The sequence below is a fragment of the Xiphophorus couchianus genome, chromosome 15 (assembly GCF_001444195.1).
Source record: "Xiphophorus couchianus chromosome 15, X_couchianus-1.0, whole genome shotgun sequence".
NCBI lineage: Eukaryota > Metazoa > Chordata > Actinopteri > Cyprinodontiformes > Poeciliidae > Xiphophorus > Xiphophorus couchianus.
In genome coordinates, this window is record NC_040242.1 from 5538119 (window position 1) to 5550909 (window position 12791).

The 12791-nt window shown below is 35.4% G+C and overlaps 1 protein-coding gene across 4 annotated transcripts in view; it reads left to right on the plus strand.

The window, feature by feature from the left end:
* Positions 1–12791, plus strand: part of ryr3 (ryanodine receptor 3) — a 138575-nt gene that overhangs the window by 98469 nt on the left and 27315 nt on the right. For all 4 annotated transcript variants that reach the window (XM_028040613.1, XM_028040615.1, XM_028040614.1 and 1 more), the window contains 20 exons: positions 34–109; positions 186–312; positions 530–645; positions 723–790; positions 883–1004; positions 1688–1737; positions 1814–1874; positions 1968–2206; positions 2722–2803; positions 3596–3726; positions 3831–3949; positions 4880–5078; positions 5420–5514; positions 7192–7337; positions 8330–8417; positions 8501–8593; positions 8709–8876; positions 10005–10064; positions 10155–10289; positions 11452–11564. In XM_028040613.1, the coding sequence (XP_027896414.1) occupies positions 34–109; positions 186–312; positions 530–645; positions 723–790; positions 883–1004; positions 1688–1737; positions 1814–1874; positions 1968–2206; positions 2722–2803; positions 3596–3726; positions 3831–3949; positions 4880–5078; positions 5420–5514; positions 7192–7337; positions 8330–8417; positions 8501–8593; positions 8709–8876; positions 10005–10064; positions 10155–10289; positions 11452–11564 (2288 nt within the window). The remainder of the gene's footprint in view (positions 1–33; positions 110–185; positions 313–529; positions 646–722; positions 791–882; positions 1005–1687; positions 1738–1813; positions 1875–1967; positions 2207–2721; positions 2804–3595; positions 3727–3830; positions 3950–4879; positions 5079–5419; positions 5515–7191; positions 7338–8329; positions 8418–8500; positions 8594–8708; positions 8877–10004; positions 10065–10154; positions 10290–11451; positions 11565–12791) is intronic.

Consider the following 12791-nt stretch of genomic DNA (forward strand, 5'->3'; position numbering starts at 1 on the left):
GACTTGTTCAAGTTTATTCTTTTATTTCCACAGACTATGGTGGAAGTGGTTGCAGAAAATTACCACAACATCTGGGCTAAGAAGAAGAAGTCAGAACTTCTGAGTAAAGGTGTCGAAATTAAAAAGCTTTGCTAAAAAATAAGCATTTATTTTTAAATTTTAATTAATTGTCTTTGACCGAACAGGAGGAGGGTTGGCTCACCCGCTGCTTGTTCCCTATGATACCTTGACTGCTAAAGAGAAGTACAGAGACAAAGAAAAGGCCCAAGAGCTCTTCAAGTTCCTGCAGATTAGTGGCTATGTTATCACAAGGTGAGCCTCTTTTAAATAGATTATTATTTTTGTTTTGTTTTAAAGTTTTAAATTTAATTGCTAAATTTAAAACTCAGATTCATTTGGAGTGACAAAAACAAGCAAGATTAGGAATTTGTTTAATTTTCTTGTGTGTGGATTTTGTGGAATATTGAAGTTATGAAAAAAAACTAATTGGTTGAAGTTGATCTCTTTGCGTCTCGTCTCTCGGTCTCAGAGGTCTGAAGGACATGGAGCAGGACTCGTCATCCATGGAAAAACGTTTTGCCTACAAGTTCCTAAAGAGGCTGTTGAAGAATATCGACTCTGCTCAGGAGTTTATCGCCCATCTTGGTGCGTCTGCAGCACTAATACTAATATTATTAATCGCCAAGATGTAAAAACTAAAATACTGACTCAACCATTTACAGAGGCCATGGCTACCAGTGGGAAAACTGACAAGTCCCCCCATGACCAGGAGATCAAGTTCTTTGCAAAGGTTGGGATGAGGATTTGGAATTACTCCACTTGTATATGTTTTTTTTAGAAAGTTTTTATTTTTACTGAGGTTCTTTTTTTTATTCTCCTCAGGTTTTACTTCCAATGATTGATCAGACATTTAAGAACCACTGCCTTTACTTCCTGTCCACACCTAGCAAGAACCTGAGCAGCTGTGGCTGCGCCTCCAACAAGGAGAAGGAGATGGTCACCAGGTATCACCGCAAACAAATCGCGACCTGTTTAAGTTACTTTCTCCTTTAAATTGGTGGAGTTGAGTTGTCTGGCAGTTTTATATTTTCCCAAAACCTTTCCTTAAAGGGGATCTATTATGGAAAATTTACTTTTTGAATGTTTTTATTATTCCATTTGGGTCGCAACTTATTCTGAAAACAGCAAAGATGGGGTTTTTGTGGCGATAAGTTGATGCTTTTTTGGTGTCTGGAAAATGAGCCATTTCAAAAACCTCATAAATGTTGAGTCACAACCGTTACCTAGCAACCACAGCCGAGCTCCAGCATGTTTGGTCAGCTGGTTTTACCGCTGTAAACGCTGTACAATGACAAGAATTTTTTTTTTTTTACTTACCATCTGCTTTGTTGTTGGTTGTGCAGGAGGCTCCACTTCTGCTTTTCAAAGATATACGGTCGTATAATTGCGCATCTGTTTACAGCCATTTAGTAAACTTTGAGTTGTGGAGACGTGGTCAGTAGCAGTTTATTTAGATTTAGGAGCTCAAAATAGCCAGGACGGAGCAGACTAGAATCTCATTTTCTAAGAATGGTTTCGTTTAGGTCATACGATCCGACAGACCATAATAGGTCACCTTTAATTTCTTTCACTTTTCTTTCCTGTCAGCTTTTCTTCAGTTCTACCTTTATTTCCTCTCCTTTTCCAGCCTGTTCTGTAAGATGGCAGCTCTTGTTAGACACAGGATTTCTCTCTTCGGTAAGGTTGCCGCTGTCTCTGTCTGGAGTTTGAATTTGTTCCAGCAGACAATAAAAAAAATGTCTTTCTGTTACAGGAAGTGACTCTGCGATCATGGTGAGCTGTCTTCACATCCTGTCCCACTCACTCGACACAAGGTACACAAACCTCCATGCCGTCTCCACTAACCAAGCTCTGGGATTGTGTCGTCATGTGACTTACGGTTATCAAAACGTCCAACTTTCCCTCAGAACAGTGATGAAATCCGGCGCAGAGCTGGTCAAAGTTGGGTTCAAGGCCTTCTTTGAGAACGCGGCGGAGGACTTGGAGAAGCTGGTGGAGATGCTGAAGCTGGGGAAGTTCATGCAGTCACGCGCGCAGATGAAGAGCGTCACTCAGAGCATCAACTATGTGACTGTGGCCCTGCTGCCCATCCTCACTGCCCTGTTTGAACACATCAGGACGCACGAGTTTGACGTGGACCTGCTCAGTAAGCCCAGCAGCTTAAGCTCTGCAAAAACACTAAATCTTACCAAGTAGTTTTAGCCTAATTTCTAGTGCAAATATCTTAGTACACCTCAGTTCTACTGGCAGTTTATTCAACTTTGAATTTGTCTGGTAATAGAACTATTACTTTTTCATCAATATTAAGGAATTATTTACTTAAAACAAGCTTCTACATCTTGCTAAAAAGCTACTTGTTAGTTACTTTGTCTTATTTTAAGTTTGGTAAGATATTTGCAGTAGAAACTGGGCCAAAAATACTTGGTAAGATTTTGTGTTTTTGCAGTGTGTGAAATTTTAGAGAGCCCAAGTCAGACAAAATGTTCAAAACACATTCAGCCATTTTTATATTTGGCGTAATCATGTTTAACTGTGTTGTGTTAAACTACAGGTTTAGTTTGGATAAAAGAGAGTGAAGCCAAATGAAACTAATCCATTTCCTACCAGGATTCTCATCCTGATTTAATCATTAATGTTTTATTATCCGTGTTTATTCGTTAGTGGATGATGTGCAGCTGTCCTGCTACCGAATCCTGATGTGTTTCTACAGCCTGGGAACCGGAAAGAATGTCTTTGTGGAGAGGTGAGAGGTCAAGATCTTCAACGGCACTGATTTATGTTCTTCTTCATGTGCTGACCTGAAAGATATTGCTTTGGCTAATTTTAATTTTATTTGCAAGAACTATAGCTATTTTTTTCAGTAAGCCAGTGATTTCATGCAAACAAAGAGTTCAAATTCAACAGAAATAAAGTAATTTGTTTTTTTTTATTAAGTCATAAGTATTACATTTTTGTGAAGCTTAAAACAAAAGTGTATCAGGACACAATCTGTGTTTTGGTATGTCTACGAGTCCAAATCAGTTTTTATTTTAAGTTTTTATGCATTTAGAAAATCTGAAGGAAAGTTCAATTTAGCTTTGTTTGAAGTGAAAACTAGAGAGAAAATGTGAGATTTTGATCACTGATTAAATGATAACACCATTATGTGTTAAAATTTATCTGTGATTGGACAAGTTTGGGGAAAAGAGAAACGAATCAGATGTCGTGTGTTTTTATTTTTGTTTGGAGGACACAAACGTGTTTAGCCACACAATTTTCCAAACCAAAGCCAGTGAGAAATTTCCAGATCTTTTCCCAACTTCTTGAGTTAAAATATCTTTTTTTCCTAAACTAAAATACTTTTACTATAAATAATTTTTTTGCTCTGTGCTCAGAATTTGCTTATGAAATATTTACTTTTGCAATTTAGCTCTTATTTGCCATCACTTCACACATAGGAATCTGTAAATCAAACATTAGGTAATGCTTTCTCTTATCAGTTCATCATATTTCCTAACATGTGATCAATTGTATGAGTTTATTTGCTGATTTTCAGACATCTTCCAGCGATTGGGGAGAGTCTGGCGACCTTGGTGGGAGCGATGCCGGTGGCGTTCCTGGAGCCTCATCTCAACGCTCACAACCCACTTTCAGTTTTCAACACCAAGACGCCCCGAGAGCGAGCCAGTGAGTTTCCAGCCGAGCCTCGTCTCATCTTTTGACGTTCGTCGACCTCGTTGAGGCCGCGGCGCTTGTGTTCGCTCACGGTGACGGATGTTTCTGCGTTACAGTCCTGAGCATGCCCGACACAGTGGAGGAGATGTGTCCAGAAATGCCTTGCCTCGACAAGCTGCTCAAGGACGTCAACGACGTGTCGGAGTGCGGCGCTCGCTACAGTGACATGCCACAGGTCCGCGATTCATCTAAACAGCTGCTGCTTTTGAGAAATGGTGTAAAATTAGGACTAATTAGGACTCTGTATTTATTTATCTTTTTTGATCCCACTGGAACATATAGAAGAAAATTGGGGCAACTAAAAAAATACAAATATTTTTCTCAGAAATTTGACTTTAATTTTCTGAAATCAAATGTCAGAATTCTGGAGAAACAGTCAAAATTCTGAGAAAAAGGTCAGTTTTATGAAATTAAATTCAGGATTTTGAGATTAAATTCAAAATTTCAAGAAAAGAAGTCAGACCTCTGAGATCGAAAAATTTTAATTCTGAGATTAAATTCAAAATTTTGAGATTAAATTTAAAAGTCTAAGATTAAATTCAAAACCTAAGAAAAAATGTCAGAATCATGAGATTAATTTCAAAATTCTAAGAAAAAAGTCAGAATTCTCAGATTGAAAAATGTGAATTCTGAAATTAATGTCAGAATTCTGAGATCAAATTCAAAATTCTGAGATTAATTTCAAAATTCTAAGAAAAAAGTCAGAATTCTCAGATTGAAAAATGTGAATTCTGAAATTAATGTCAGAATTCTGAGATCAAATTCAAAATTCTGAGATTAATTTCAAAATTCTAAGAAAAAAGTCAGAATTCTCAGATTGAAAAATGTGAATTCTGAAATTAATGTCAGAATTCTGAGATCAAATTCAAAATTCTGAGATTAATTTCAAAATTCTAAGAAAAAAGTCAGAATTCTCAGATTAAAGTCGGAACAAACATATGAATTGGTACCAAAATATTTGAGATTTCCTTACTTGTTTGCCAAATTTGCAGGAGTTGTATTTCATATTCATTCCTTTAACCTGGTCATTTCTGGACGTTATACTTTTCCTGCCAATTTGACCTGACCTTTGTGTCAAAGTGTGACCTCCAGCCGTTTCCTGCAGGTCATTGAGGTCGTCCTCCCCATGCTGTGCAACTACTTGTCCTACTGGTGGGAGAAAGGCCCGGAGAACTCGCCGCCGGACACCAACTGCTGCACCATGGTGACGTCTGAACACCTGAGCATCATTCTGGGAAACATCCTGAAGATCCTCAACAACAATCTGGGCATTGACGACGCTCCCTGGATGAAGAGGATTGCAGGTGAATCACTAAGATTTCACCTTTTAGCCGGACTTAAAGTGCCGTTTAACTCCAGTCAAGTTGTGTATTTTCCATAAATCTGACTACATGTAATGGGAGGCATCAGTAAATAGAACAAATTGTCTGCCTATAAGTAATTAAATGCCTAAATATCTTTAGTTAGATACATTAACAAAACTTTTTAAGCCTGATTGATTAAACAAAAGCAGAAAAATCTAGAAAGTAGCTGTTTTTGTTTCCACTCCTTCTAAAATAACATTACCACAAATAAAGCTTATTTTGGGTGAAAAAAGTCTCTTCTACAGATTCTCCCAATCATAACTCACCTTTCTGGTCTCCAGTTTACTCGCAGCCAATCATCTGCAAAGCTGGAGCTGATTTGTTGAGAACCCACTTCCTGCCCACAATGGAAAAACTCAAGAAAAAGACGGTGAAGGTAAGAACCATAAATGCTCTGCAAACTCTTTTTTACTTCCTTGGTAAACCAGTAACATCCTTAAAATGTATGTTTGCTAAGTATAGTAATCACTTCTGTAGAGTTGAAGTTGTGTGAAGTATGAACAGTATGCCTTAAAAATAATATCAGATTTTTTCATTTCAGATCCAATTTCTGATTTTTATTTATTTATTTGTTCTCACTTTCTTTTCTAACAAACTATATTTGTTAAAATATTATTGAATTTCCCTGTGGGATTAATAAAGTATTTTTGAATGTGAATCTAAATTTGAATAATGTGTTTTTTATTTCAATCATCCCTCCTATTAGTTGTACAACAGTATTAAGGCCAGGCTACAATAATTTTTGTTTAATTATGAGAATATCATCATAAAATTAGCAGAATAAAGACGCAGTTGTACCAGAATGTCTTCAAATTAACAGAAATTTTTTAAATTAATAACAAAAAAGCTTCTTATGATCTGAAGTAACCACTTCAGTTTGTGTAATTTTTTACTTAATTAAATTACTTCATTAAAGGATTTAATGAATTAATTACTTCATTTCCCTTTGGGATTAATAAAGTATTTTTTGAATTTGAATACTTTCTTTGAAATAAACACAGTTGTAGAACTTATACAAAAGTATAACTTCACAAGAGGCTCAACATTTTTCATTTTAATGTTTTATTACTTTTCCGTGCCCAAGTTCTCAAACATTTAACTGTATTCTGATAATATTACAGTTTTATTCTTGTAATTTTATGACTATATTCTCGTTTGGTGCCTGAATTCAAAGTCCAAATAAGTAGAAGCTGTGAAACACGTCTCTCAAACAAGATGGTGGCTCTGGCCGTGATGACATCATTCTGAACTATGGAAACCCAACCACTGCGTTCATTGGTGGGAAAAAAAATATCTGATTTTCCAAATATTAAATCTTCAATCTAGATTGATTGATAAAATAATTTTTCCTCAAACAACGCTTGTTTAAGTTCAGTAACTTTAGTGTCTTGAAACCAAATGGTCTTGTGATCAGAGGAGGACTTGTGTCTCAGCGAAATCTAGAGAAACTCATCCATGCGTTTATCTTTCGTCGCATTGATTACTGCAACAGCATCTTCACAGGTCTGCCTAAAAAATCAAACAGGTGCAGCTGATCCAGAACGCTGCTGCTGGAGTTCTGACTAAAACCAGGAAGACAGAGCACATAACACCAGTTTTAAAGTCACTACACTGGCTCCCTGTAGCTCAAAGAATAGACTTTAAAATACTGTTGCTAGATTAGAAATCATTGAACGCTTTAGCACAACAATACATTAAAGATCTGCTGCTGCAAGAGAAGCAGCATCCAGCTTCTATGAACCACAAATCTGGAACAAACTTCCAGAAAACTGTAAAACAGCTGAAACACTGACTTCCTTTAAATCTTGACTAAAAACCCACCTGTTTAGAGTTGTATTTGAAACTTAATCTAATACGAATTTAACGACTTAGTGTAATGTTTTGATTGTTGACTCTGTGTTGCATGACTTTGTGTTTTTGTGTTTGTTATGATGTAAAGCACTTTGAAATGCCTTGCTGCTGAAATGTGCTATACAAATAAAATTTGATTTGATTTTGATTTGCGATGCGTTACAGTGCGATCAGGAATAAGCAGATTTCTGTTTGATTGCAGGTTGTGTCTGAGGAGGAGCTGCTGAAAGCTGACGGTAAAGGAGACAACCAGGAAGCAGAGCTGCTCATCCTGGATGAGTTCTCTGTGCTCTGCAGGGACCTCTACGCTTTCTACCCCATGCTCATCCGCTACGTGGACAACAACAGGTACAACTGCAGACTTCACCTCTTAATGCTTTTGGAAGCGCAATTTTGTTTAGAGGCGTCATAATTCATTTTATTTGTGGTTTCAGTTGTGTGTGGTTTTTTATTTCTGTATTAGTTATTGTTGTTGGTTGTCGTGTTTTATTTGGATATATAAAATATCTTCCAGTTCTTACGGAAATTAAATATTATAACATATTTTTACTCAAGTAAAACTCATAATACTCATTTAATATTTAAAAACTACATCATCAGATGGAATAAGATAAGTGGAAATGTTGGTATTTTGGGACCAAAATGGCAAAAGTAATAAAAAATAACAAAATTTAAATGTATAAAACTTGTGAAACTTTAATAAAAACTGCAGGTGTGTGTCTGTGTCTGGTGAATTTTTGGTTAAAACATGTTTGTTTCTCATTCAGTGGGTAGAAAATAAAGAAATTTTACTCAAATAAGATTAGCGGTACTTTATAAAATTAGTCAAGTAAAACTAAAAAAGTAGTCATATTAGAAATTACTCAATTTAATATTCATTTAATATTTGCAAAACTACATAATCAAATATAAAGTTAAGTTATATATAACTTATAACTAAAGTTAAGTGGAAATTGTGGCTTTTAAAGGACCAAAATGATGAAAAGTAACAAAATGAGGCAAAAGAAAATTTTTCCAAATCAGTTGTTTTCAATATAAAACTTATGAAACTTAAAAGAAACTTGTGTGTGAATTTTTGGTTAAAACATGTTTGTTTTTCATTCATTGGATACTTTATAATAAAAGTACTCAAGTAATTTTACTTTTTAGTAAAAATACTCCTAAAAGGTTATTCAAGTAATGGAGTTACTACCCAACTCTGATTATACATATATTTATAATAAAATGGTCTCAAAACAACAATATTACCATTTATTGCAATAATGATAAAATTAAACACCATGACAGGCCTGTCGTCTAAATAGGATGGTATAGTTAAAGTATCTCTCTGTCCCTTCCAGGTCCAGGTGGCTGAAGGAGCCAGATGCAGACTCCACTGAGCTCTTCAGGATGGTGGCTGAGATTTTCATCCTCTGGTGCAAATCCAACGTAGGTCCCTCTGCTCAGGCCGCCACGTTAACCCCTCGTATTCCAGCTTCTGATCAGACTTTTGTTTTTCTCTTCTGATGTAGAACTTCAAGCGTGAGGAGCAAAACTTTGTGATTCAGAACGAGATCAACAATCTGGGCTTCCTAACCGGGGAGGGCAAATCCAAGATGTCCAAGGTAATTTTCATCACTTTAGTGCAGAAGGTTCTTTAAACAGTACAAAAAAGAATAAAGAAATTTGTTACTTTACCAATTCTACTCGTAGAGTTTTAACTCTGTTTTCCGTCGGCAGTCTGGTGGGGACCAGGAGCGGAAACATAAACGCCGCCGCGGTGAATATTACTCCATTCAGACGTCTCTGATCGTAGCTGCGCTCAAGAAGCTGCTGCCTATCGGTTTGAACATGTGCACACCGGGAGACCAGGAGCTCATCTCTTTGGCAAAGATACGCTACAGCCTGGTAAGCAACGGACGCGCTGCTTTGATTTTTAAACTTTGAAATGCAAGTTCAATTCTCACAGCTGTAGCTTTTAGTAAGCAGTTACTTTTATTTATAAAGCGGCAAAAATTGAACTATCCAAAACTAACTACACTTACTCAATTACATTTATGTTTTTGAAGAACAAAATACTTTTAGGAGTATTTTTACAACGCTGTACTTTTTACTTTCACTTGAGTAATTGTATTCTGAAGTATCTGTACTCTTACTCGAGTACAATTTGTGGATTTTCTACTCAATGAAAAAGAACAAACCAAACACACACCTACAGTTTTTGTTAAAGTTTCTTAAGTTTTTTATTGAAAGAAAAAAATTATTTTTCCTGATTTTTGTTGTTGTTGTTACTTATAAAAATTATTGTCATTTTGGTCTTTAAAATTCCAACTTTTTCACTTAGCTTTATATTTTTGTCCATCTGTGTTATTTTAAAATATTAAATGATCAATAATTTGATCAATTACTCAGTTCTTCAGTAGACTTTCACTAAATAAATTGGGTAATTTCTTAGATGTTTACTTTTTACTTTTACTTGAGTAATTTTATTATGAAGTATTTCTACTTTTACTTCAGTAAACTTTCTGGATTTTCTACCCACTGAATGAAAAACAAAACATGTTTTAACCAAAAATTCACCAAAAACCTGCAGTTTTTGTTACAGTTTCATAAGTTTTTTATTGAAATAAACTGATTTGGAAAAATTTAGTTTTACTTTTTGTAATTTCTTTGGTCCCAAACTTTTCACTTTACTTTATATTTTCGTCCAGATGATGATGTAATTTTTAAATATTAAGTGATTGATAATTTGATCAGTTACTCAGTTATTTTACTAAATACTTTTTTATTCTTACTCAAGTAATTTCTTAGATGGCTACTTTTTACTTTTACTTGAGTACAACTTTTGAGCGTAACTTCCAAGTTTTTCATGTGAGTGATGATTGTATTTAAGCTAAGAGTTGAGTCCAAAATAAAGACAAAGTTCAGAAGTTCGGCATTCCTTAATCAAAGATATTTAAGGTTCAGTTTCTAAAATAATAAATCAATTATTCCGATGTTAATTAATGGTGTTTTCAACAAACCGTCTTTTCGCAGAAAGACACGGACGATGAGGTGAAGGAGCATTTGCGTCAGAACCTCCACCTGCAGGAAAAGGTGAAATCATCTTCAGCATTTCAAGCAGAAGAAAGCAGAAATCCCTTGAACACAATTTGCTTGATTATTGATTATTTTTCTTAATTCTAGTCTGATGATCCAGCAGTTCACTGGCAGCTGAACCTTTATAAAGACGTAGTGGTGAAATCGGAGGAGCCGTCGGATTCGGAGCACACGGTGGAGAGAATCCAGAGCATCTCTGCAGCAGTCTTCAATTTGGAGCAGGTAGAAATTATTTTAAATATATCCAAAATAAGGAATAGACATATACAAGAACGCAAAACTACACAGTAAAAACACCAGTGTTAAACTAAAAAGTGTTAATTTAACACAAAGTGTCTATATGTTTGTGCAGAAATTATTTTTTTTTGTGCCGCTATTATTTTAAAGATATTAAGAAATGTTTCCAGAGGTCATGAAAGGTCAACCAGCCCTCCCACCTTCTTCAAATCAGACAAAAAATTATATCAATCAACTCAACCACTTCTGTGCTGGTTTGTGCAGCAAACGTTTTTGTTGTGCTGCTTTGGTTTTGAAGTTATTAATGAAATTTTAAAGGTCGTTTTGATTTTGTCAAAGTGAGAGGGGCTGGTTGACCTTTTGACCTTTAAACTTTCATTAGTATCTTCAAAACCAAGCCAGCACAAATGGAAATTTTTTGCTGTACAAGTAGAGGGTTGACCTTTCATGACCTCTGGGAACATTTCTGAATATCTTCAAACTGAAAGCAGCACAAATGAAATTTTTTGCTGCACAAACTTGGCATTTGTCATCATTTTTGCATTTTGTTTGCTTTCGGGTGTCACATTAACATTACGATGGTGTTGGTGTTAAATAAAATTTTTTTTTTATTTTGATATAAATACACACATCACTGCCTTAAAAGCGTTTCACTTTTTTCAACCAATTTTAACTCATTCAAATGAAATTATTTTAAAAACTGTTGCATGGATTTGTTCATTGTGAAACATTCCCACAGCATGATGCTGCCACAGCCATGAATTTGTACGCATGTGAAATTACACATAAGTGGGCTCTCCTAATAAAATGACTACTGAAGGTAATTTATTGTACTCAATTTTTTTAGGGGGGTTTTGAAAAAAGGGGGTAAATATAAATGCACACCACACTTTTCAGATTTTTTCCCTTACACTATTTTTTAAACTTCTATAATTTACATTCAACTTAACAAGCTTTCACATAAAATCCTTTTTTTTTTTTTTTTATAAATATGAATTATTTATTATTTTATTCCCGTGTTAAACAGTTAAGCAAACTAAGTCAACAAAATCACAGATTTCTAATGTGATGATTGGTGTTTTATCTGATTTTAAACTGATTTTTAAGACAAACATTTCTGTTTTGTTACATATTTCTTCCCTCCCAGGTGGAACAGCCTCTGAGGAACAAGAAGTGCATCGTCCAGAAGCTGCTGTCCAAGCAGCGTAAGCGGGCCGTCGTCGCTTGTTTCCGCATGGCTCCACTCTACAATTTACCCAGGTGAGCGTTTATCATTTATTTTTTAAACTGTCAATTTTAACATTTAAATACTGGCTTTAAAATAACATAAAGTACAGCTTTTCTCATCGTCCTAGACGTAGGATCTGTTACTTAACCAGTACAAGCCTTCATCCCGTTCCCGCTGACCTTCTCTCCTCTGTGTTGTTTTTTTTATTTATGTTTTTTTAACACCGCCTCACCCTCCCTCCTCTCAGATACAAAAATAATAATTACTTCCTGAATGGCTATCGGGAGGTTTGGCTGGAAAGGGCGTTCAAAGCCTCGAGCTTTGACCGCCTGTTCTCCCTGCTGACGGTAAAGTGACGTTGCAAAAGCTTCACGCCTTCAAACCCCTTCTTCTCATCCGCCAGGCTGTGGACCAATGGCTGCCTAGCAACCAACTGCTGATTCTGATTGGTCGGCTAGAACGAGCCTAGAGAAATTGACATAATGGCAATAATTAAAAACATTTTAGGCTATTTGCACTGCAAAAACATAAAATCTTACAAAGTATTTTTGGCCTAGTTTCTAGTACACTTGAGACTATAACAAAACTAACTCATAGCTGCTTATTTTAGGTCAATAATTTTATAATATTGATGAGAATGTACTTGTTTCACTGGCAGATTATAAGTCACGTGTCAAACTAGAGGCTTATAGGCCAAATCTGGCCCACTATAACTTTTTATGTGGCCCTTTAGACTCTAGACTAAACACTAAATGAGCTTAAATATCATGTTATCAATCAAATCAATGCAGTTTTTATCTGTTTACTGCCAAATTATATTAATCAGTCCCTCCAGGTTCTTGGGAATCATTGTGGAAATTCACACAAAATCAACAAATAGAACTAAAAACTGGGAGTTTATTGCAGATTTTTCTCAAAAATTGTCAAAAACTTTCTTACTTGTACTAAACAGCTGCCTCAGCTTTAACTGATGTCAGATTATATTCCATGATCTATACAGAAAGTTATAAAAAGTCACATTTACCGTCATAAATAAGCGTAAATATTTCCAAAGTAGTACCACAAACACGAAGAATCACGAAATCCTGGAGGGACTAAAAGACGTTCAATAATATTATTTAATGTTAAGGGTTTAACAGTTTGTGAACAGGTTTTATCAGTCCATTTTGACACAACCAGCCCTGTAAGAGCATTCACGATTCTGATTTGGCACAAAACAAAAATGAGTTTGACACCGCTGTTGTAAAACCAATTTAAAG